This window comes from Pyxicephalus adspersus, chromosome 1 (assembly GCF_032062135.1).
Source record: "Pyxicephalus adspersus chromosome 1, UCB_Pads_2.0, whole genome shotgun sequence".
In the NCBI taxonomy this organism is placed as follows: Eukaryota; Metazoa; Chordata; class Amphibia; order Anura; family Pyxicephalidae; genus Pyxicephalus; species Pyxicephalus adspersus.
In genome coordinates this window covers 88,940,889-88,964,335 of record NC_092858.1, presented here as the reverse complement: position 1 = coordinate 88,964,335, position 23,447 = coordinate 88,940,889, and the positions used below count along the sequence as shown (strand labels likewise).

The 23,447-nt window shown below is 36.6% G+C and overlaps 1 protein-coding gene across 15 annotated transcripts in view; it reads left to right on the top strand.

Annotated features, from left to right (window-relative positions):
- MACF1 (microtubule actin crosslinking factor 1) overlaps window positions 1-23,447 on the top strand; it is a 150,401-nt gene that overhangs the window by 113,751 nt on the left and 13,203 nt on the right. For 14 of the 15 annotated variants that reach the window (XM_072417853.1, XM_072417871.1, XM_072417784.1 and 11 more), the window contains 30 exons: window positions 130-291; window positions 653-823; window positions 1,082-1,248; window positions 3,041-3,200; window positions 3,550-3,876; window positions 5,645-5,729; window positions 5,986-6,227; window positions 6,373-6,579; window positions 9,106-9,225; window positions 9,718-9,825; window positions 9,920-10,138; window positions 10,435-10,638; window positions 11,605-11,836; window positions 14,974-15,200; window positions 15,292-15,414; window positions 18,077-18,178; window positions 18,442-18,543; window positions 18,655-18,828; window positions 18,911-19,066; window positions 19,608-19,805; window positions 19,908-20,036; window positions 20,168-20,338; window positions 20,548-20,703; window positions 20,792-20,998; window positions 21,192-21,311; window positions 21,521-21,690; window positions 21,882-22,041; window positions 22,571-22,765; window positions 22,847-22,975; window positions 23,095-23,238. In XM_072417853.1, coding sequence (XP_072273954.1) covers window positions 130-291; window positions 653-823; window positions 1,082-1,248; window positions 3,041-3,200; window positions 3,550-3,876; window positions 5,645-5,729; window positions 5,986-6,227; window positions 6,373-6,579; window positions 9,106-9,225; window positions 9,718-9,825; window positions 9,920-10,138; window positions 10,435-10,638; window positions 11,605-11,836; window positions 14,974-15,200; window positions 15,292-15,414; window positions 18,077-18,178; window positions 18,442-18,543; window positions 18,655-18,828; window positions 18,911-19,066; window positions 19,608-19,805; window positions 19,908-20,036; window positions 20,168-20,338; window positions 20,548-20,703; window positions 20,792-20,998; window positions 21,192-21,311; window positions 21,521-21,690; window positions 21,882-22,041; window positions 22,571-22,765; window positions 22,847-22,975; window positions 23,095-23,238 — 5,067 coding nt within the window. The remainder of the gene's footprint in view (window positions 1-129; window positions 292-652; window positions 824-1,081; window positions 1,249-3,040; window positions 3,201-3,549; window positions 3,877-5,644; window positions 5,730-5,985; window positions 6,228-6,372; window positions 6,580-9,105; window positions 9,226-9,717; window positions 9,826-9,919; window positions 10,139-10,434; window positions 10,639-11,604; window positions 11,837-14,973; window positions 15,201-15,291; window positions 15,415-18,076; window positions 18,179-18,441; window positions 18,544-18,654; window positions 18,829-18,910; window positions 19,067-19,607; window positions 19,806-19,907; window positions 20,037-20,167; window positions 20,339-20,547; window positions 20,704-20,791; window positions 20,999-21,191; window positions 21,312-21,520; window positions 21,691-21,881; window positions 22,042-22,570; window positions 22,766-22,846; window positions 22,976-23,094; window positions 23,239-23,447) is intronic. The other variant, XM_072417828.1, reaches the window with a different exon arrangement.

Below are 23,447 nucleotides of genomic sequence, written 5' to 3'. Positions count from 1 at the left end.
GCTATGATAAACCAGTTAGTGTATTATACATCTTGCAATCATATCTGTGGGGACCATTCTTTAGTGTAATCGTCTGTCACTTAGTCTCTTTTGTCTTCTTTTTTTTTTTTTTTTTTTTTTTTTTTTTAGGTTTTCCAGAAGGAAAAGGTAGACTCTCTTCAAATGAAGCTGCAGCAGGTGAATGGCCTTGGCCAGGGTTTAATTCAAAGTGCAGATAAAAATTGTGATGTACATGGATTAGAACATGACACTGAAGAACTAAACGCCAAGTGGAACACACTAAACAAAAAGGTGAGCATATAGGCACTGTGTGTTTGTGGCATTTCTGTTGTGTAAATTGGCATAGGAAAGAAAAAGTGCAAGCAGCACATAACATTTCTCTCTTCTGACAGCTGATCTTTGAAGAAGTAAAGTTGACACCTTATATTGCACAGAGATGCGGTGGGAGGATTTAGATTTAATTTCCAGTGAGATATACAGTGTGTGGGTGTTAGAGATGAGACCATCTGACTTGTACAGCTTGAGACTGCTTTTCCAAGCTGACTGCTAAATCACATTCATGTATGCGAAACGCCAAACCCCTTTCTCTCCCTCTACCTCATCACTTGTTACTGTTATCTATTTGTGTGTAATAAAATAATATTTTATGCAGGTGGCAGAGAGGGTAACACAACTGCAAGAGGCCCTTCTGCATTGTGGGAAATTCCAGGATGCTTTGGAACCTTTGCTTAGCTGGCTTACGGACACAGAAGACCTTATTGCCAATCAGAAACCACCATCTGCTGAGTACAAAGTGGTGAAAGCTCAAATCCAAGAGCAAAAGGTACATGTCTAAATAATTTCAAAGCTCACATAACTAAAAGCTTCTGGGATGGTTTCATAAGTATTAAAGCTTTAATAACTAAAAATTATTTAATACTTTAATATTCGAAGAACAAATTCAGATGGTACCCTCCAGTGGAATTATTCTACAGGGCCTAGTTTAGCAACATAATGCAAATGTAACAGCACTAAAAAGTTTTTATTTAGAGTGTGTTCTAGCAATAAACTATGAATTCACATATTATTTTGCATCTTGTAGCTCCTGCAGCGTCTTTTGGAAGATCGAAGGGCTACTGTGGACATGATTCAGGCTGAGGGGACAAGAATAGCCGAAGGAGCAGATCCTGTTGACAAGGAGAAGATAAGCCGTCAACTAGAAACACTTAGGGAGAGGTGGTCTTCTCTGCTGCAAAAGGCACAAACCAGGTATGACACAACCACTTATAAGATTAGTATGGGTGTATGTTACGTCTGTTTTTTCTCATATTGGGCCTGATTTAATAAAGCTCCCCAAGGCTGGGAGGATACACTTTCATCAGTGAAGATGGGTGATCCAGAAAACCCAGAGCCCCATTGTGTGAACCAGCTATCCAACTAAAGAATAGGAAACTTTTCATGCCAACCCCCTTTTTCATGAGATCCAGGTTAGTAATTTTAGCCTCCATGGTAATGTACTGTATAAAAGATTGTAACCCACTGATAGTTAACTGTACATTTTTGATATTGGAATATATGATGCCAACCATGTCCATCCATGTCATACTAAGACCATAGGCTGTGTGAATTACTGAAAGTTGATAGCTGATGAAGTCTTTAATGCAGTTTCAGCACTGCTTGATCCTGACAGTTGCTTTATTTTTTTTTTAATTTCTTGTAATGGGGTGACAGCACTGTTTGTTCTGCAAAAAGATTGCATCAAAGTGTTTTGGGTATGGTGACAGGTTAGTCCTAGATGGACCTTTAGTTTTTAAATTGATGTTCAGTAATCGAAAGTCAGATCGAAGCTCACCTCCAGCTCAAGGTATATTTAGTTTTAGAACAAATATTTGAACCATATTGATAGTAGCTGTTATATGGTTTATACTACCACTTTTGTGCTGTGTCAGTTTAGACTTGCCTATAGTTTCACTTTAAACCATGAGAGTGGTTTATGTAAGTGTCAAGCTGTCATTGCTGAACTTCAGATAAAGAGGAAGCTGTTTCTAAACTGGAAGCAATCCTCAGTTTACTCTCTTTAGGCTGCCATCCCACTTCCCAAACCATCTAGACTTAGTAGGTGAAAAACAAACCTGAAAATAAAATAATTTGATTAATACTTACCTTGCCCCATCTTCCACATTACTGGGGGTTAGGTCAAGTAATGTACTACAGATTCCTGTGGAGCAAGTGTGGGCAAAGACATCGCTGTCCGTTCCCTTTTAGTCTTCTCACAAAATTTCAGCTGCTCTGCATTCCACCGGACCCTTCCCAAAGGGAAGTGCTGTAGGCAAAAAATGTGGGTAAGGTTTGGATAATTGTGCAATGAAAAAAAAAATATATTGTAGAAGAGTGGATGATTTGAGAAAAAGAAGGAGGGGGGGGGGGGGGGGAGAATAAGTGAACCCTGTTAGACCATCTGGCGGCACTGTAAAGGCAAATGATTTTTCCTTATTTTTAAGGTTGCTTTGTAAAGTATTGTATTATAAATTTTTTTTTTTTTTTTTTGAAATTGAAATTCAAGTGTTGTTAGCAGGCCTCTTCTTTATTTGCAGTTTGTCATTTTCTTTACGCACAGAGCCTTTTTTATGTTCCTATTGTCTCACTGCTTATTGAAAACAGTAAACTCTATACAGTAAATGAGCCACACACGATTTGAATCCGTGCAGCACAGCTGCTTTTTTTTTGTTTATTGCAAAGCAAGGGATTTTTTTTTATGACAGTAATTTTTGATGAATCTAGTATGCTGATATGATTTGTGTGAAGTGTAATTTTGTTGCTGGATATGTTTTAAATGTAAAAAAAACTACCATAAACAGAAACAAGACCCCCACAAGCTACCTTTATTTTCCTTTACAAACTTTTTGGTTAAGTATATTTACTAATCTGTCTTTTCTGAAAATGGCTGCTATGTGGTCTGTCTAATGACTTAAACAGCATGATGACGTGTTAAGTTTGGATTTTGTATAAATATAAAGCCACTACGATTCTCAAAAATGATTGCACTATGGTCTTCTTACAGACAAAAACAACTTGATGATATATTGGTATTAGCCAAACAATTTCATGAGACGACTGAGCCTATATTTGACTGGCTGTCTGCAACAGAGAAGAAATTAGCAAATTCAGAGCCAATTGGTACCCAGACTGGAAAAATTCAGCAGCAAATCTCACGCCACAAGGTAGGAATGTGTGGTAAAGGCAAATTCAACTAATTTCAAAAATATAATTATAGTTTTTTTTTTTTTTTTTTCATTTTAAATTCTGAGCAAAACACAGCAAGAACAATTCACTACTTGGCTGACCAGAAATCCATTTTTTTTTTTTTTTTTTTGGTGGGTGGGGGGGGGAGGTTGGTGTAATGCAAAGATCTATTCACTTCATTCATTGTTTAATTTATCCATTGTTATTATTATGTTTCCTTGTATTTATTTTATTTTGGTTCCATGTAATAATTTTATTTTTTATTTGTGTTTTCCTTTATTTTTTTCCCTTCTGTCATTTGGTGGGTTCCTTCTGGGTTACTTGCAGAGCCTAGAGGAAGACATAGCAGTCCATGAGCCTGAAGTACATCAAGCAGGCAGGCTAGTGGACTCTCTCTCTGCTCTCTGCAGCAAAACAGAGCAGGATAGATTGGCACGCAGGCTAGACTTCTTGCATGCTCGATACAGTGAGGTGCAGGATCTGTGCAGTAGAAAAGGTGCCTTGCTGAGCCAAGCTTTGAGCAATGCCAGGCTTTTTGGAGAGGACGAAGTGGAAGTCCTGAACTGGCTTGCAGAAGTAGAGGACAAGCTGAACTCTGTGTCTGTGAAGGATTACAAGCTGGAGGTCCTGCAGAAACAGCACACTGACCAAATGGTACATCATTTATGATTTATTTTTTGTTTCTTTTATTTTTTTCTTATTTTATTGATTGATTTAATTTGTCATTCTTATTATTTTATTTCTCTTCATTCATTGGCATTCATAATAACAATTATTTGCATAGGCTTTTGACCTAATAGGCAGCATTTCCATTTGAAATTAGGTTAGCTTAATTCTGCTGATCTTGAATTGCTTTTCACCAGGCTTTCTTTTTAGTTTCTCTGGATCTATTTTATCTGACCTGATATTACTAATGGCGATATGATTACATCATTGTTTTAGATCGACAAATAATTAAATCATCTATAAAAATCTTTTGGGCGCCAGCACTTTTCCAATTGTTGTATAATTAGTGATAATGCAGCTGTACACTAAAGCTACGTACACACGTCAGATTTTTATCGCCCGATAATCGGCATCGGCCAATTATCGGGCGAAAATCTGCCGTGTGTACAGTCGCCGTTCATGCATCGTGCACTCCCTTGTCGTTGGAAAGGATCGTGAAAGATCCTTTCCAACGACAAAAATTGGCAGTGTGTACGCAGCTTTACCAGAAGGTGCCAGCTATGCCAGAGAGCCTTTGGTATATTAACCAAGGAGCACACATGCAGTGCCATTTCCCAGGATCACACTACCAAGTGGCATCTTCAGCTTTGTATATTGACTTTCTATAGTTTAGACATGTTTCCATATGAATTATTTATTTTGTTTTATTTTACATTCTACCCTTTTCATCTTCTTTTAACTCTGGCACAAGAAACCGTGTAGCAAACTACACAAATCAAGGACTTTTAGATGTTTAAACTTCAGACAAGGATTAAAATAGGTGCCCTTCATTTCTCTCATAGCTATTTATTTATCAGTTAGCTGAACTTTTCTACTATCATAATCCTGCAGACAATTCTCGATTGGTTTCTTAATCTTTTAATAATTCCAGCCCCTAATGACTAGAAACAGGTTATGGTGTGCTATTATTTTTGGCAGTTACAAAGTTGCTGGACTGATTACAATTAAAAGAAAAGGGCAAAAATGGCTAGTTTGTCCTAATAGCAGCAGTTTAGCTGGTCTTGATCTTTACAGCTAACCTATTTATTCAGTGTATTTAAAATGTTAACAACCTAAAGCAAATCTGCAAGATAAAGTTATGTAAGAAGCTGGCGCTTAATTTTAATAGCAGCATTTCCAGAGGCCTGCACATCCTTTTAGGATGTAGAACACCCCAAATGCATGAAAGCTGAGCTTCTCTTATAGAGGTAATTTTTACTAGTCTCTCTTTTAATTATTTTTAAGCCTAGGTAATTTTATAGAGTATATCCTGCTCAAGAGCATTTCAGAAAATGATTCATGTCTGTAAACCCTGATCATAATTACATTTCCTTTCTGTATTTCACAAATCATCTATTATTTATGTTCATGGCTACCTTTCTACACTTCTAACTTTCAAATAATGCTTTTAAAAAGCCTTAACTGCTTGGGCCTAAAAGCTTTTCATTACTACCTTCACACAATGTTATTGCCTACCAATAACTATATAGCTTACTGACTGCTTGTCTAGGGAGAAAAGAGCCTTTTCCCCCCAATTTTACTATTTTTTTTACTTGCTACTCATATCTCATTCTTCGCTGTGTAATTTTATTGGCTATTTTCTAGTGTGTCCCAGGACATGGTAACCCTTTCTGTTTTGGTTCAATGCTTTATTAAGCATTTATTACTTAATATTGTCTTTTCTTCATTTAATGTTCCAATCTTCTAACTTACCCAGAACCTTAGTGAAGAGATTGTTAATCGAAAGAGGAATGTGGACCAAGCAGTTAAAAATGGACAGGCTCTGCTAAAACAAACAACAGGTAATGAATGATTGGGTGTATTCTTTAAAGTGGATCTTCATAATGTGAGTAGGGGTGTTTTCCCTTATTTAATTTGTGTTTTTTGTACAGGTATAGTGGAATTTGTAAAAAAAAAAAAAAAAAAAAAAAGAGAGAGAGACATGCACATTATTAGAGCTTTAGCTGATGTTCCACTTTTATGCAAACAGAAAATGTGTAACAATATCAAGGACTGCGTGGGCTGGCAGTGTTTGCTGATATAGTTTTCTTATTATAGGGGAGGAAGTCCTCCTCATCCAAGAGAAATTGGATGGCATCAAAACCCGCTATTCTGAAATCATAGCATCAAGTGGGAAGGCTCTCAAAACACTTGAGCAGACCCTTCAATTGGCCAGCAAGTTCCAGACCACTCATGAAGAGCTAACCAATTGGCTGGGACGGGTGGAAGAAGAACTGGCTCAAACATGTGGACAGTCACCTGCTGGGGATCAGATTCCACAATTCCAGCAACGGCAAAAGGTAATAAACTGGTTCTAGCATAATGTGATACGGCTTGGAAAAATTCAGGCTGCCTATTATGGTCTCAATTGAAAATATTTTTTTATATTGCATTGCATATATGCATTGTTATGCTAACCATTGCTAAAATGTCATTTTATTTCAGGAGTTAAAAAAAGAAGCTATGGAATATCGTATTGTCCTTGATACTATAAATGAAGTTGGCAGTGCCTTATTGGAGCTGGTACCCTGGAGAGCAAGGGAAGGTTTAGACAAGTTGGTCTCGGATGCCAATGAGCAGTATAGATCAATCAGTTCTACTATTGCACACAGAGTGGATCAAATTGATGCTGCTATTCAAAGGTCACAACAGGTAAAAAAAAACAAAGCATCTATCCTAAAAGCATACACTTGTGGAACAAAATCATTATAAAATGTTTCCCCTGCATCTAAAACAGCCAACCCACTTTGTATGCTGAGATGAAAAACTGGGGAATCTAGTACTTGCCATGCTATAGATTAGGTAGATCCTACTATTAGTATCAGATAGGTCTTTGTCAAATGCAGATTTGGTAATCATCTGTCTGCATAAAGGCTAGGGTAATGTTTAATCATTGCCGTTCACAATATATACACTCCCCAGCCCTACAAAACATTTGTATGTGAAGATAATAATGTAAAATAGTATGTCAATATATTTTTCATTGTTTTATATTTTATGAATGGTAGAATGGTACAATATTCTGATGAATGTAAACTTAACTGCTTGTCAGAGCATATGAGGCACAGCTGGCAGTGTGGCCTTTTTCATTTCATGCAGGGCTTTCTTCCATGAAATATGTCCTTGTGCATTTACTTTAAGATTTTAAAATGGCTATCTGTGCTAAATTAATCTAATATTATACTTGCTTTGAGGAAAGTTTATAGCACCCACCTACTGCTTGCTACCTTTGGTGAACATTTTCAAAATGTATAGGCTAGGGCAGCATTGATACCAATAGAGACATCATTCATACAACATAGGTCCTATGATAGCTCTACATCTATCCACATAGACCATAGTAAACGTAAATTACCTGCTATGTTAGGCAACTATTTTATTGCTTCAGTTTATAAATGTAAATAGACAGAGACAAGAATAAAAAAGGATGAATTCGGTCTAATGGTCAGATATGAATAAGAGCAGTATGTTTTACAAGCAGTTTGTAGTGTGCAAGTGTTAAAGGTCAGATAAAAAATGTCACAGAATCAGCTAGTTCTGTCAGGCAGTAATAATGTGATATACCTGGTGGATTTCATCCAGCTCAGCCCCCAGGAGATATGCACGCATTTCAGTTTTGTCCTTCCTGTGTAACAGCTTTTGTTTATAATTTTATATGTTCTAAAATGTCATACAGTGCATATTTAATCAGCTTTATATGTGTTTGTGACTGTTTAATCTTTACTCTGATCATAGGATGCTAAAAAGCACTTAGTAGTTTTTGTACAGTATGTTGTGCAGCTGCTTGCTTGCATTGTTTAGATGCAACAGCCTATATGTTGCATTTGTTTTAATTACCAGTTAATGCTACCAAATTACTACTTGGCTACTTTGCTCTGAAAGAGTTCAAGTTATTGTTTTTGGTGTATGTACTAAAGCAGTTCAGAGCAGTGACCATGTTGTTATAGTGAGGGATGTCTCTGGGTTAGCTTCCATGAAATTTGTTTGTTGCAATACCTTATGTGAAAATGTACTAATATGGGAGCTGGAAAGGAGTGAGAAAGAGATGTATGCTATATTTGGGTGTATATTTATAAAGCAGTGAATCTGCAGTGCTCAACCCAGAAATTTTTTTTAAGCTGGGTGGGAAAAAATTGTAGGCGGGTGGCAGCCCCTGTATTGTGACCAAACTTTTTAGTAACCACCCAAAAACAGCCGGGTGGATGCTGAAAAGTGCCGGGTGGTGCGCCCAGCTAAAAGGGCCTGGGGAGAACCCTGATCTGATATTTCCTTAAACAACCCTGGGTGGAGAATCTTCCAGGTCAATGGTATCAATGTTTCAATAGTATCATTAATTCTCTGCCAGGGGACGTTTCGGGGTTTATTAGATTCTCTATTTTATAAATAGACCCCCTTGGTGTTTTAAGATTTTATACTTAAAGTAAACCTTTGTTGCATTTAAATGGATTAAACTGTCCCCTGAGTTTATTAGCTGCAGTTACAGGGTGCATTCACACATTTAGTATTCCGCGTAAGCATCCTTAGATCCTCAGGAGCAAGTCCAGTCTATTTTGCAAATAACTTTATTTTTAAAATCAGGACTTGGCCTCGCATTTTGCACTATAATATGAATCCAAACAAATAAACAATTACTAGGTATGTATGGAAGGGCTCAGAGACCAAAATATTAGGTTGGTATTTGCATAAAAGAGCATCTCTGGTTTTGGGGCTCTAAGGTTACTCAAGCTTAGAAGTCATTTGTTTTATAGGAAGCAATAAATGCTTGGAAACACAAGGTGTGATGTAAAAATGTGTCTGGTTAACCACAGGAAGTAATTAGTTTCTCTTGTAGTCTTCTATAGTGCTTTTCATCTACCTCTTTATACCGTTCAGGGAGACCTGCTATTCTGTTGCTTTCATAGCACATCTTTTTTAGAGAACAAAGAGAACTATCGTAGATATACAGAAAGAAGATAATGTTCGTAACTTTAGTACAATGAATTACCTAGAATATATATCAAACTTGGAAAGGTAAAACTGGTCAAATGGTCCTGTATTCTGTAGACTGATAAATTAAGGAGACCTAACAGGTACTGCAAGTTTAAGCTGAACATTTTGCTGATGTTTGTTTTAATGTTCAGTTTGTCTGCAATGTAAGCGCTTCATTGTCCTCCTCCGTCTTTGCTCCTTTCCTGCTAGTATGAGCAAGCTGCTGACACAGAATTAGCCTGGGTGGCTGAGACCAGGAGAAAACTTTTGGCACTTGGTCCAATCTGTTTGGAACAGGATCAGACCACAGCACAACTTCAAGTGCAGAAGGTATGATTAATGCTAATCTATAACTGAACATGGATGTCTTTTACTGTGAACCTTGTGCAGTATACATAGTTGTATTCTAAAACAAAAATCTATATTGCAAGATAGAAATTATTGTGCTAGTTTAGTTCCTTTAATTATAATAATTCACAGTGTAATGTTTGGAAGAGATTGGAATGGGAGGGGGACTGTAGAAATGCTGCTTTATAAAGAAAATTTGTCTAATCTATGAGTACATTAAAGCATTGATGCTTCAATCATCTGTCAATAGCAAGGTCTATTTTGTACCAGCTGCTGTTTATGTATATTGTGGTAGATGGGTTTCCTGCAAACACAACATATCAGATCTGGGGCCCTTTTTGAAAGGGACAGACTTTTGTGGCCCTGTCATATGCATGAAAAATGTACATGTTGTAACTTCATTCTGAAATGGTTAATGATTTGTAATGCTATTGTAATTCTATCTTTTCATAATTAATAAATGTTACTATGCAGGCGTTCACTGTAGACATAATTCGTCATAAAGATTCAATTGATGAGCTGATCAGCACACAGGAAGAGATTATGGGTACATGTGGGGATGAGCAGAAAGCCATTTTAAAAGTAAGTTCTATTTACCTGTATAGCTTGTTGTGTGGTAACACTGAATGTCAGTTATTCTAAATCATATATATATATATTTTTTTTTTTTTAATAGGAAAAAACAAAGTCACTTCTACAGCAGTACGAGGATGTAAGCCACCTAAATTCTGAACGTTCTGCACGTTTAGAACGGGCCCAGGCGTTACTGGGTCAGTTTTGGGAAACCTATGAGGAATTAAATCCTTGGATTGAGGAAATGCAGACCACAATTTCTCAGCTGCCATCACCCGCTGTTGACCATGACATGCTCAGGCAGCAGCAGGAAGACTTAAGGGTAGGGCAACCTAGCTTTTTCCACACAATGTATGCTATTTATGTGACAGTCCAGAAACAGTGTTTGATTTCCCAAGACACAGGATGGCAATTAGACCAGTAATTTCCCCTGAATTAGGCTCCAAAATGCAGTCAGTCTCATGACATTCACTGCCAACCTAGTGTAACTTTCCATGCCATCTTTTTTCACAGCTGCAAAACACAAGTTTTTTTTTAGTTTTTTGTTTATAAAAATATTTGTAAATAGTAAAGGGGAGGACTGAATGTTTTACATTGACTGTTTTCCTAAAATTACAGCAACTGAGAGAAGCAGTGGCAGAACATAAACCACACATTGACAAGCTGCTGAAGATTGGTCCACATTTGTATGAGCTGAATCCTGAAGAAGGGGAAGCAGTGCAAGAAAAATACACTAAAGCCGAGAAGATGTTTTTGGCAATTAAGGAGGAAGTGCGCAAATTGGCCATGGCGTTGGATGACGCACTTGCACAAGCCTCTCAGGTACGATATAACTATTTTCTTTGATTTGCTGCTATAGATTAGCAGTTAATGGTTGCTGTAGCTTGAAGTGTATAGCCTTTTTAAATCACCTTACACTAAATACTAGCATAGATTTGGTGTTGGTGTATAAAAAAAGCCAGATTCCCAGGATAATGGCGATTCTTAGCACTTTTAGCAATCATTTCCTATAATGTTTTGTAAATTCACAAACATTGAATAGGTATTCCTGCCGTAAATAGTTTGCCTTACATCAACAGTTCTGTATCAGTCTGTGCTTATTAAGGAGCTTATAGTCTACTGTTTGAGCAGAAGCCAAATATACTGTCAGTGAGTTTTGAATTGTGGAGAAAAAAAATCATGCAAACACAAGCAAAACTTACTAACTTTTGTTAGTTTGTGGGACTTGCACGTTAGGGGGTCTTGGGTTCAAAGTAATAATGCTAAATCTGCTCAAAATGTTTGTGTTCTTTAACACTTACAGTGTGATTACCTAATTATAGAAAGGGGGGAAATAATTACATATTTTGTTTCTAAGTTCTGCATTTTATGTATTTGATAGGTGGTTTACCTTTTGCCCTGTACCTGATTTCTTAATATTTGTTGTTCATCCTTTGTGAACCCATACCCCAATAGTTCCATACACCAGTTATGTGCTTGTTTCATTGTTTGTGTCAACGTGTTTGCATTGTTGAGTTGCTGTGGTTCATGCTACACTAACCCTTCCATCTCTCCTCTCATTGACATCACCACCCTTTCCTTGTGGAATGTGTTAACTTTCTGTTGTGCTGCCATGGTAACATGTCCTTGTCGGCTTGACATCTCTGCATTTCAGATTGGGGAGGTAAGTGTCATCCTGCTTCATTGGTTTCTAACCCAAACCTTGCTAATACTACTTACACTGTGATTCCCTGTGTCATCTGGTTTTTGGGTGTATCTTTATTTGCATTGCTCTTTTTCCCCTCTCAGTTCCATGACAAGGTCGGACCCATGTTGGAAACTCTGGAAAGCATGGCATCTCGCCTACAAATGCCACCTTTAATACCTGCTGAAGTTGAGAAAATTCGGGATTGCATTAGTGAGAACAAGAACACCCTCATGGAACTTGAAAAATTGCAACCATCCTTTGAGGCTCTGAAGCACCGTGGGGAGGAGCTGATCAGCCGCTCACAGGGGGCAGAAACAGATCCTGCAGCCAAAGGTTGGTCACCCTGATCAGTGTTTAACCCAGACATTTTTTTAAGCCGGGTGGGAAGAAATTGTAGGCGGGTGGCAGTGGGTGTATTGTGACCCAACTTTTCAGTAACCACCAACAAACAGGCGGGTTACTGAAGAGTGCCGGGTGGTGCGCACGGCTAAAAGAGGCTGGGGAGAACACTGCTGATAATGATGATCAATATAATTGTGTTGTTTCTTTTATGTGAAAGTGTTACAGGTCTGGAAGCCAGGTTGCCATAGTAACTACAATTATGTGATTTCCTCCAATTTGATGAAACATTGTTTCAGATCTTAAATATACTTGTAAGTTTGCTTAAATTGCTGATGATGTTTTAGTAAAAAAGCTTGACAATTTCAGTTTTTCCAAACAAACAAAAAAATAGCTCTTTTCAGGTAGGCCTGCAAGTTCCAACTATATGAATAAATATTGCAGTTTGCCTTTCTAAACAATACCTTTTTCTGGTCTGTATTTAAAATGTATGCAAGATCAGAAAACAATTTGCTTGTGAAAATGGCAAAATATTAAACCTATTTGTTAGATTGATCATAGCTACTTTGATTAGAGTGTTTTTTTGTTCTTACAGTTTTTTCCATTCTAACATTATTAGGGTGGAATTCACACTTTTTGACCAGTTTATGTGATTGTTTTACTCACTGCAAACATTTTGAATCACCTTATACTTTTGTAACCTACTTTTAACCCATTATAGTGTCACCCACTATAAATGTATGTCTTCCTGGCAAGTTCCTTGTATCAAGAGCATAAATAAAGGTCCTCACTCCCCAGTAACAGTATCCTTGCAATATTATTCTGACTCCCGCAATGCTGCTAGGGCACCAGTTATGTGATCACCATGATTAACTTGTAACAGTCAGGAAAGCATATAGAAATGCTTTTGCTGCTATCACATTGTTTCTTTTTTCACTCTTAGTAACCACATGAGGAGAGGCGATCTGTAGGAAAGACACATGTACACAAAATGTTTATATGAAAATGTATATAGAATGAATAGATTAAAAAAAAAAATTTAAAATGAAGTGTTGAAAATAACACATTAATTCATTAGGTTACCTAGGTAATAGTTTACTGTTTTACTGCAACATGATTAGTTTATTAGTCAATTCAGTAATTTTTTTTACTTTTTTTTTAATAGGGTAATACAGCCATTGCAGTAAGAGCAATCGCTCTGGAAAATTCCTAATATCTTGAAATCTTAAAAATATCAGTATATGTGCTTTATGACTATAATGTCGTGGTGTATGAGTCACATTCTACATATTTTTAGTGTCTCTGTATTTAAGTTGAAAATGAGAAAATAATTTAGTGAAAACATTTAGAATTGTATTATTTCTACAAAATAGATTATGCATTGCTCTGCCTAGTTTTTAAGTTAAAAAATGTCAGTTTTCTAATTCAAAATTTGGTCTGATCTTTTAGGTTTTGGTGACTTGTAAAAGGGTTTAATTTGGGGAAAAAGGTTAACTGAGTAGCTGTTAGACAGAAAAAAAATCTAGAATCTTTTATTTATAAGTCTTGTTAAAAATGTAAATGTTTTCACCTCATTCAATGTAAATTAAGGTTTAGCTCTGTTTTGCCAATTTTTGTGTCAATCAGCTTTATTAATTTTTCAAAAAAGAAATAGACAAATATATATAACATACATTAAAACATAAAACATCAAAGTCTTATTAACCCGTAACGGCATTGTGTTTTGCCTATTTTAAATCTGTTTCTAAAATCAATCAAAATCCTTGCCACTTATGATATCACTGCTAAGGACCAGGCCAAACAACTGGTAAGGAACTGTCAAGGCAGAAGCACAGGCTATGGAAGAGAAACATTCACTAAGAGATGTAGGCTGCCATTTATGACCCCATTCTAGAAAATGCTAAATGCCTTAATGTAAAATGGATTTTTTTGGTTTTAGATTCAGTCACACAAATAAACATGCAGATATGTGTCAAGTTGTCTGACAATTATCTGAACACCTAAACTGCATACTTATTTTGGGTCAGTGATTTAGGCAAAGTATCTGAACACCAGCCAGGCAATGTCATCTTGCAATACTTTCACAGCAATAGTTCCAATTTAGTGGAATGTTGTGAAAAGGAGCAGAGCATACCCAGACAGCAAGATAAAATAAAAAACAATTTATTCTCCTTTTCCCTTATAATCCAACTGCCTTTTTATAACAATGTTGTAAGGTAAGGCTGCAACAAGAGCTGATATAAGGCTTAGTCTACACGTTTTCCCCAGCATTTAACTTGAGGCTTTAAAAGCCCTTGTTTGAAATTCTCATGCATTCCGATGGGCTCATCTACACCAGGACGTTTCCTTGAGGAAAGTTTGAGCACTATCTTATATCGCTGCTTGCAACATTTAAGAAATGAAAACGCAGGGTTAAAGCTGGAAAACGTGGATAAACACTTCCAATGTTTTCAATGGGTCATTTTCCCTTGTTTATCCTGTGTTTATAAAACGTGAACGTGTTTAAAACGTGGGAAAACGCGGCATTGACGTTTTCCAGTGTTTTAAAGGCAAGCTTTAAAACGCTAATAAAAGTGCATAAAAATGCATGTAAACACAGTAGGAGCGTTTACATGCGTTTTAAAACCGTGCGTGTAGTCCCAGACATTTCTGAATGGCTCCATACCTCTGGGGATTAAGAAGCTGTAAGGATGAAGTAATGAAGTGCAGAGAAAAGGATGACAGAAAAAAATAGAAGAAGGTTCTACTGGGAAACAGGAACAGGAGGAGGAGGAATTATTTCATTCTTAACAGGGTCAATGTGTGCAGCATTCTTGCACAAGCATGAAAATGGATGGATTCTTTTTTTTTTTTTTTGTTATTCAGGACAGGAGGCTGAAGCTTTTATTATACTTTGTACTACTAGTACTAGTTATGTGTAGTTTTACCCATGGTCTTTTACAATATTTTGTACAGTAAATTCATGTGTGACTTACTTTATTTCTTACACATCAGATAAGGTCATCTTTGATGTATTGTCTTTTTCGTGATTGATCATTATTAAGTTTTTTTCATTTAACCTTATCACTTCCCACTTTCCCTAAGTAGGTTCTTTGGACTAAATTACATACAAACCTTTCTGTCTCTTTCAGCTGTTCAGGATAAACTGGATCAGTTAGTGTTCACCTGGGAGGATATCAAAACCAGGGTAGACGAACGGGAGATGAAATACCTAGATGTCCTTGAGCTGGCAGAGAAGTTCTGGCTAGATATGAATGCACTGTTAACAACCATCAAAGACACCCATGAAATTGTTTTTGACCTGGAAAGTCCCGGTATTGACCCATCAATGATTAAACAGCAAATTGAGGCTGCAGATGTAAGGAACATCTGAAAATGGCACTTTCTACTTATCTTTTCATAAAGGTCTTACAACAAGCAGTAAATACATTTTTTTATATTTTTTGCAGACCATTAAAGAAGAAACTGATGGGCTACATGAGGAACTGGAGTTTATCCGCATCCTTGGAGCAGACCTCATATTTGCATGTGGAGAGACTGAAAAACCAGAAGTCAAGAAGAGCATTGATGAGGTGCGTCATAATGTGCTTGTGTGACCTTCATGTCTTGTGTATTGTTGTGTATTGATAGCCAGACTGATGGTCTTATACTTAAAAGAATGATAATGCATAAAATCATTCTTGGCACACACACCCACTTGCCACGTTATTAGGTACACCTTGCCAGTACCAAAACTGCCATAATTCGTTGTGGTATAGGATCACAAAAGTGCTTGAAAATGCCTCAGAGATTTTTTTGTTTATATAGACCTAGCATCATATAGTTGCTGCAGATTTGTGGGCAATCTTCCATTCCATTATGTCCCAAAGCTCCTATATTGAATTGTTTATGGTGATGGTGGAAGTAATGCACTCATTCTCATGCTTAAAAAACTGAGCTTTGTGACATGGCATGTTATCCTTCTAGAAGTAGTCATATAAAGATGGGTGTGTTGTGGTCATAAATGGATGGCCATAATATTCTGTGCATTTAATTGATGCCTAATTGGTACTAAGGGGCCCAAAAGGTGCTAGGAAAATATTACACCAGTCTGAACGGTTGATGAAGGGCAGTATGGGTCCATTTTTTTATGTTGTTGATGCCAGATTCAAGCCCTGCCATTAAATGTCACAGAAGAAGTTGAGAGTCATCACACCAAGTAATGCTTTTCCAATCTTTTATCCAATTTTGTGATTACCTGTGTGAACTGTGGCCCCAGGTGCCTGTTATTAGCGGACAGGAGTAGGTCCCAGTGTGTTTCCCTGCTTCTGTAGTCCATTTGCCTTTAGGTTTAAAGTGTTGTGCATTCAGAGATGCTCTTCTGAATACATACTGGTATAAGGAGTAGGTTTTTCAGTTACTGTCGCCTACTATCAGCTTGAACCACTCTGACCAATTTCCTCCGACATCAACAAGGCATTTTTACCCAGAGAACTGTGGCTTACTGGATGTTTTCTTTTATTTTGGGCCATTCTATATAAAGAGCTGGTTGTGCATGAAAATTCCAGTAGCTCAGCAATCTTTGAAATAGTCCAGTCTGTTTGGCACCAGAAATCTGTTACATTCCCTTTTCTCCCTATATACCACTTTGAACTTAAGCAGATTCTTTTTTGTTTTTCTTTAGGTATATATGTGAAGGCAATCTGTTTTGTTAAAATTGTACTGTATTAAAAAAAAAATAGGCTCTATGCCCAGGTGGGGATCTCAGAGTTTAGATTTTTATTCTTTGTAACTAAGAACTGCTTTCTTTCTCACAAAAATTGGATTTAATAATGCTGACATATGACCCCTTATTGATTTGTGTAAGGTGGGAAATAAAAGTCCCATTTAATATGCATCACAAGGATTGTGTCTATTTTGATATATAATTATTAATAATGATTATTATTTATATAGCGCCCACATATTACGCAGCGCTGTACATTATAAATAGGGATCTAGACAACTTTTTGTTGGCACTGTTTTTTTGGTAGCATATATTGTGTCCCCCCATCCTCTGTTCACAAAATACATCTTTACAGTAATTAAAAATAAACATTGAAAGAAAATGCATTAAAAATGCTCACTCATCTCCAAATGTTTTGGCAGCTTCCTGATGCTGCCTTCACTAAACCTCATAGAAGGATCTTGGGAAAGCTTGAGATCTCAAGTCTTGCGAGCAGATGCTACTTCACTGTACAGGAGTGTGTTCTCACTGGTGTTTAGGATCACCACCTTTTCCACAATCCTGCAAAAAAGATGACTGTATACCTTGATATTTTACTTTTTTTAAATATGCATATGTTCTTTTCCACAAAACCCCATGGTTGGGCTAAACGTTGAGTCTTGTTGCAAAACTGATAGCAAGGTAATAATTACAATTTTTAGGTAATTCAGGATATTTCTTCTTATTTTCTGTTTAATTACCAAGACAAAAAGCATACAATATCTCTTCAACAGTTTTAAACCTTTATGATACAGTGTGGGAAAGAGCCTGAAACCCTTCCAGATGTTTTTCTTATTCTTTGTCCCCAACATTTACCAATCTAACCAAAACAAAAAAAATGTTTTGGCTGAAGATGCTTTGTGTTGTAGTTAGATGGTGATTTGTCTGTAAACTACTTCCCAGATGTACAATCCAAGTTATGTTCTGGAATTTAATTTTAAGTTAAATGTTATGTCAATTAATTTGTAGTGGTTTATATTAATATACTTAAAAACAGTTTATTTCAAGGGTTTTTTCTTAATGGTGACATAAATTCTCATAAATGTCTTTATAATCCCAGTGTTATGGTTATTACTGAAATAAATTGTATTTTTTTTAAAGCCACCAACAAGAATGTATTCTATAACGCTGAAATCCCTTTAGAACAGAAACATCTGGTAGTTCAGACATTCTTTTTTCCCTGCAGGGACAGTCGGTGTCCAGTCTCACGACTAACACTTTTCCTTTGCAGATGTTTTAAATTCTCTGCTCATGTGGATAATGAACAGCTGACAATCTTAAAGTATCCATGTTAATGATGATAAAAGTACATCATTAATAGTTAAATATTGTCTACATATAGCTGTTTCACTTGCAGGCTGAACCTCAAAACCTAATAGTAATGATATGGATTTATTGTGCACCATGTTAAATTATTAAACCTAAGATTGTATAAGGAAATCTGAATTTTTCTTTTTTGTTTTTGTTTTTTTTTGTTTTTTTTTTATTAGTTGAACAATGCTTGGGAAAACTTGAAGAAAACTTGGACCGAACGCCTGGAGAAACTTAGAGATGCAATGGCTCATTCAGTACAGTACCAAGACACCTTACAGGTACTTTGTTGCTTAAGACTTTGTGGTTAGGCTACACTTAAGTTTAGAAGATGTAGCCTGTATTGCCTTCTTCAATGCAGCTATTGAAAATTCAAGACAACGGCCAGAAACACTCATGTTAAAATAAAGGAACACTATACTATGCTGCAATTAGAAATATTTAGATGGCAAAACTTCAGACTACAAGTAGATTTAATGTTTTGTGTCTTTACTTACCTGATAGATTATTCAAAGAATCGTCTTTTTTTTCTTCTTTATTTTAGGCAATGTTTGATTGGCTGGATAATGCTGTTATAAAACTTTGTGATATGCCTCCTGTGGGAACTGATCTAAATACAGTGAAAGAACAGATCAATGAAATGAAGGTAAGTTAAACCTTTTATCTAAAACTTGTGATGGAGTTACAATATATTTGATGATTTTGGTGGCAAAGTGTTTAAAACTTTATTTTACAATGTCTACTCTGTTTTTGGCAGGAGTTTAAGGTAGAGGTTTATCAGCAGCAGATAGAAATGGAGAAGTTGAATCATCAAGGTGAACTGATGCTGAAGAAAGCAATTGACGACACAGATCGGGACATCATCCAAGGACCACTCACAGAGTTAAAACATTTGTGGGAGAATCTTGGAGAGAAGATTATACACAGACAGGTGGGGACAGTTAGTAAATTGGGATATTGGATTTGTAAATGTTAAATGTTATTTTCCTAACCTTTTATCTATGTATCTATAGCATAAGCTTGAGGCTGCCCTGTTAGCTCTTGGCCAGTTTCAGCATGCACTGGCTGAAGTAATGTCCTGGCTTACACACACAGAGGAACTTCTGGATGCTCAGAAGCCCATTAGCGGTGATCCTAAAGTCATTGAAATTGAGCTTGCAAAACATCATGTAAGTCTGTTAAAATGTTATACCATTTGTTTATGAAAAAAATGTAATAGTGTAAATATTGCATTCTGTGTTTAGTCAATTATGTAACATTTATAATGTTGATACCGTTGATGGTCTGTTTTACATCATAGATAACCTAAAGCAAGATTGTTATCAGTATATTATCTGCACAGTAGCAAGGTCCTCAAAAAAAATTACATTTTCTTATCAGCTCCTATAGAAAAAAAATTACTTTTTGACCTAGAAGATGATTAGGTATTCTTATGACTCTACATTGAGGGCCCCTTCCGTCTACTGCTTGCTGTGTAATTTTAAACCCACAATTTCAAATCTCCCACAGCCCATTAAGGAGGTAGTTATCTCCATTGACTGGCAATGCAAAAAAGAAAAGAGTTACAGTGTACTCTATTTTATACCAAGTACATTGAACATTATGTGCAAAGCAAAAAGCATCCTGTAATAATGTTGTAGGGTAGAGCTTGGAACAAATTCCCCATACACAAAAACTAGTTTTGTTACATGTTTTTTTTGTATTTTACAGGTGCTTAAAAATGATGTGCTTGCTCATGCAAGCACAGTGCAAACTGTGAACAAAGCTGGCAATGAACTTCTGGAGTCCAGTGCTGGAGATGATGTCAACAGCCTTAGAACTAAGCTGGAAACTCTTAACCAGTTGTGGGAGTTTGTATTACAGAAAACTGAGGAGAGAGAGCAGCAACTAGACATGGCTCTTCAGCAGGTGCGGGCTGCATTAGTTCTTTAATAGCAACAACAATAATAATGCACTAAAACTGTATGTGTTCCTTATATGAACTAATACATGTTTTTCTTTCATGTTTAGGCCCAAGGCTTCACAGGGGAGATTGAAGAGTTCATCCAATGGGAGAGCAGAATAGAAAGCCAACTATCAGCAGCGAAACCCACTGGAGGACTACCAGAGACAGCACGGGAGCAGCTGCAGGCTCACATGGTGAGGACGCTATGCCTGGAGCAACCATATACTAAATGGTTTTGCATCGTGATGCACACTTTTTATGAGTTAAGAAATATCTCTTCTATGCAAGTACTTCACTTTCTGTTTTGGTAAATATTTTCTTATAGGAGTTATTTGCTGAAGTGAAAACCAACGAGGAACTATATAAACAGCTTCTAGACAAAGGACAACTAATGCTGCTTAGCAGGGATGAATCAGTGGGGTCTGTCACCGAGCAGAGTGTGGCCATACTTAAGAGGAAGTGGCAAAACATTAACAACAAGGTGGAAGAAAGGAAGGTAATACATGCCTTTGGTGCAGCGATGCATGGTAATTCTCGGGGATGTTTAGGCAGTTTTGTTTGGAAATGTTTACTATGTTTCCAGACCTTTCATAACCTCATACAAGTTAACATTTTGCAGTTATAAAAGTAGTGTCTAATTATGATAGTTTGGGGCTTAATAAAGTTTATATCTGGATTTGTTAAAACCTTTATATTTTCCTACAGGGAAAATTAGAAGAAGCTTTAAGTTTGGCCACAGATTTCCAGAATTCATTACAAGATTTTATCAACTGGCTGACACAAGCTGAGCAAAGCTTGAATGTAGCACCTCCTCCAAGCCTTATTCTAGACACTGTTCTTTTCCAAATTGATGAACACAAGGTAGGTTCCGTAACAACTTCTTTTAGTCACTGTGCTTGGTCTGTTACACTTTGCTGCAATTACTTTTCTTAACCTATTTTCATTACAGATTTTTGTTAATGAAGTTAATGTTCATCGAGAGCAAATTATTGAATTGGACAAAACTGGAAACCAGTTGAAGTTTCTTAGCCAGAAGCAGGATGTGGTCCTGATCAAGAACCTTTTGCTCAGTGTTCAGTCCCGCTGGGAAAAGGTGGTTCAGCGATCAGTCGAAAGAGGAAGAGCTTTGGATGATGCACGAAAAAGAGCAAAACAGGTTTGTAACTGGAAAAATACATTTTGCTGTTGTGTTGTTTTTGTCTTCAATGTTATAGCTATTACATAAACCTTGACTTCCGTACATTGTCTAAGAGATGACCTGGGAAATCATCACACTTGGTCTCTTTCCTGGGACCCCTGTTCTGTCCTTATGTTTAAATAACTTAAAAATAAAAAATATTTTTTTTCAGTTCCATGAAGCCTGGAAGAAATTGGTTGATTGGTTAGAAGAGGCAGAGAATCACCTGGATTCTGACATGGACATCTCTAATGATCCAGACAAAATCAAGCTACAGCTTACTAAGCACAAGGTGAAATGATGTTCTGTGTATCATTGTTATTTATGTTTTGAGTTTGTGTGTGTATGTATATATATATATATATATATATATATATATATATATATATATATTAAAATATGTTTTTCTTTTAACATAATAACAAAACAAACAAACAAAAGTGAACTTCCACTATTCATCCAATTATCAGTCAACATTCATTCTCCTGTTTGATACTATAGGAATTCCAGAAAACCTTAGGAAGTAAACAGCCTGTTTATGACACAACTGTAAGGACAGGACGGGCATTGAAAGAAAAGGCCTCATTAACCGACGATGTACAAAAATTAGATCACCTCCTTGGAGAAGTGAGGGATAAATGGGACACTGTGTGTGGAAAATCTGTAGAAAGGTAATTTCACCAGTGCTGAATATAGCCAAGAGTACCTGCAAACCTAATTAGTGGTTGATATAAGTTATTACAACAATTGTATAGCAAGTTTTTTTTTTTTTTTTTGTATTTTGAGTGTCACTTTGATGTTTTCTACACATCTGCATTGCTACTTTAGTTAACAATCTCCCCTGTGTTTTTTTTTTTTTCAGGCAGCACAAGCTGGAAGAAGCTTTGCTTTTCTCTGGTCAGTTTATGGATGCCCTGCAAGCCCTTGTGGATTGGCTTTATAAGGTGGAGCCTCAGCTAGCTGAAGATCAGCCTGTACATGGAGACTTGGATCTTGTGATGAACCTGATGGATGCTCATAAAGTAAGAATGGAAAGGCTAAACTGTGATGATTTTCTCTTCTCTTAGGCACGGTCAGTCTATGCCCCTAAAGGTATACTAACCGAGCCACGGTACCATGCCATTTCCTTGCACTGCTGAACGCTTTTCGAATAAAGTAAAGCTTTTTGAGGTGTGTAAAAAAGGAACCTGACCTCATCTTTTTAGGTCTGAGCAGTCAAATACCAGACACAAACACTCTTTTTATTGGGGTAACATGACACTGTATACCTATCTAAGCTTCAACACAAGCAGACACCATAGCTTAGCTGACTTTACATACTATAATTATTCCATAATATATAGTTGTATATGCCAGGGGAGTGTTGGTCTAGGTGCATATATGTGTAGTCACTCTTACTTTGCCTTGACTGGGATTGGTTCTCTCTCCTTTACCAGTGTGACAGTGTAATTAATATTGTACTATTACTATCCATGAATAAATAATCTGTGTATACACCCCAAAAGAAATGCTTTCTTGTTATGTTGATTTATCTTTTATTTTTTTTTATAGGTCTTCCAGAAGGAATTAGGGAAGAGAACCAGCAGTGTTCAAGCTCTAAAGCGTTCTGCCAGGGAACTGCTTGAGAGCAGTAGAGAGGACACTACCTGGGTCAAGGTTCAGCTCCAGGAACTCAGCACAAGATGGGACACTGTATGCAAACTTTCTGTATCAAAACAAACCCGTTTGGAGCTAGCTCTGAAGCAGGTTAGTGACTTTACATAAAATTACATTTACACATACCTTCAAGAACTTAAAAACTGATGAAATGTATGAATAATGTTTCAGGCCGAGGAGTTTCGTAGTACAGTCCACATGCTATTGGAGTGGCTCTCAGAGGCTGAACAGACCTTACGTTTTCGTGGCGCTCTTCCTGATGATGCAGAGGCTTTGCAATCCCTTATTGATGTTCACAAGGTAAGAAATTAATACCTGTTCTTTTTTAATAGACCACATTTATAGATTGTGTCTAGTATTACATGCCTATTGAATGGAAATGTTTCTTTTTAACTCATTTTGCCATTTTTAATATTTAGGAGTTCATGAAAAAAGTAGAAGAGAAACAAGCAGATGTAAACACTGCAGTCAGCATGGGAGAGGCAATACTAACAGTGTGCCACCCAGACTGTATCACCACTGTCAAGCATTGGATCACTATAATACGGGCAAGATTTGAGGAGGTAAAACATATTTAATATTTAGATTTTACAGTAATAGAATCTATACACTCTAGGATGTAATGTGATGAAACATTTTTCTGCTTGATCTATTTGTTTCCTAATTTTATTCAGATATTATTACCATTTATTTTGCATTTAAATAATTGTAGTTTCTCAGATTACATTTTACAATCATCTTTTTAATGTAGAAGGGATATTACTTAATTTTT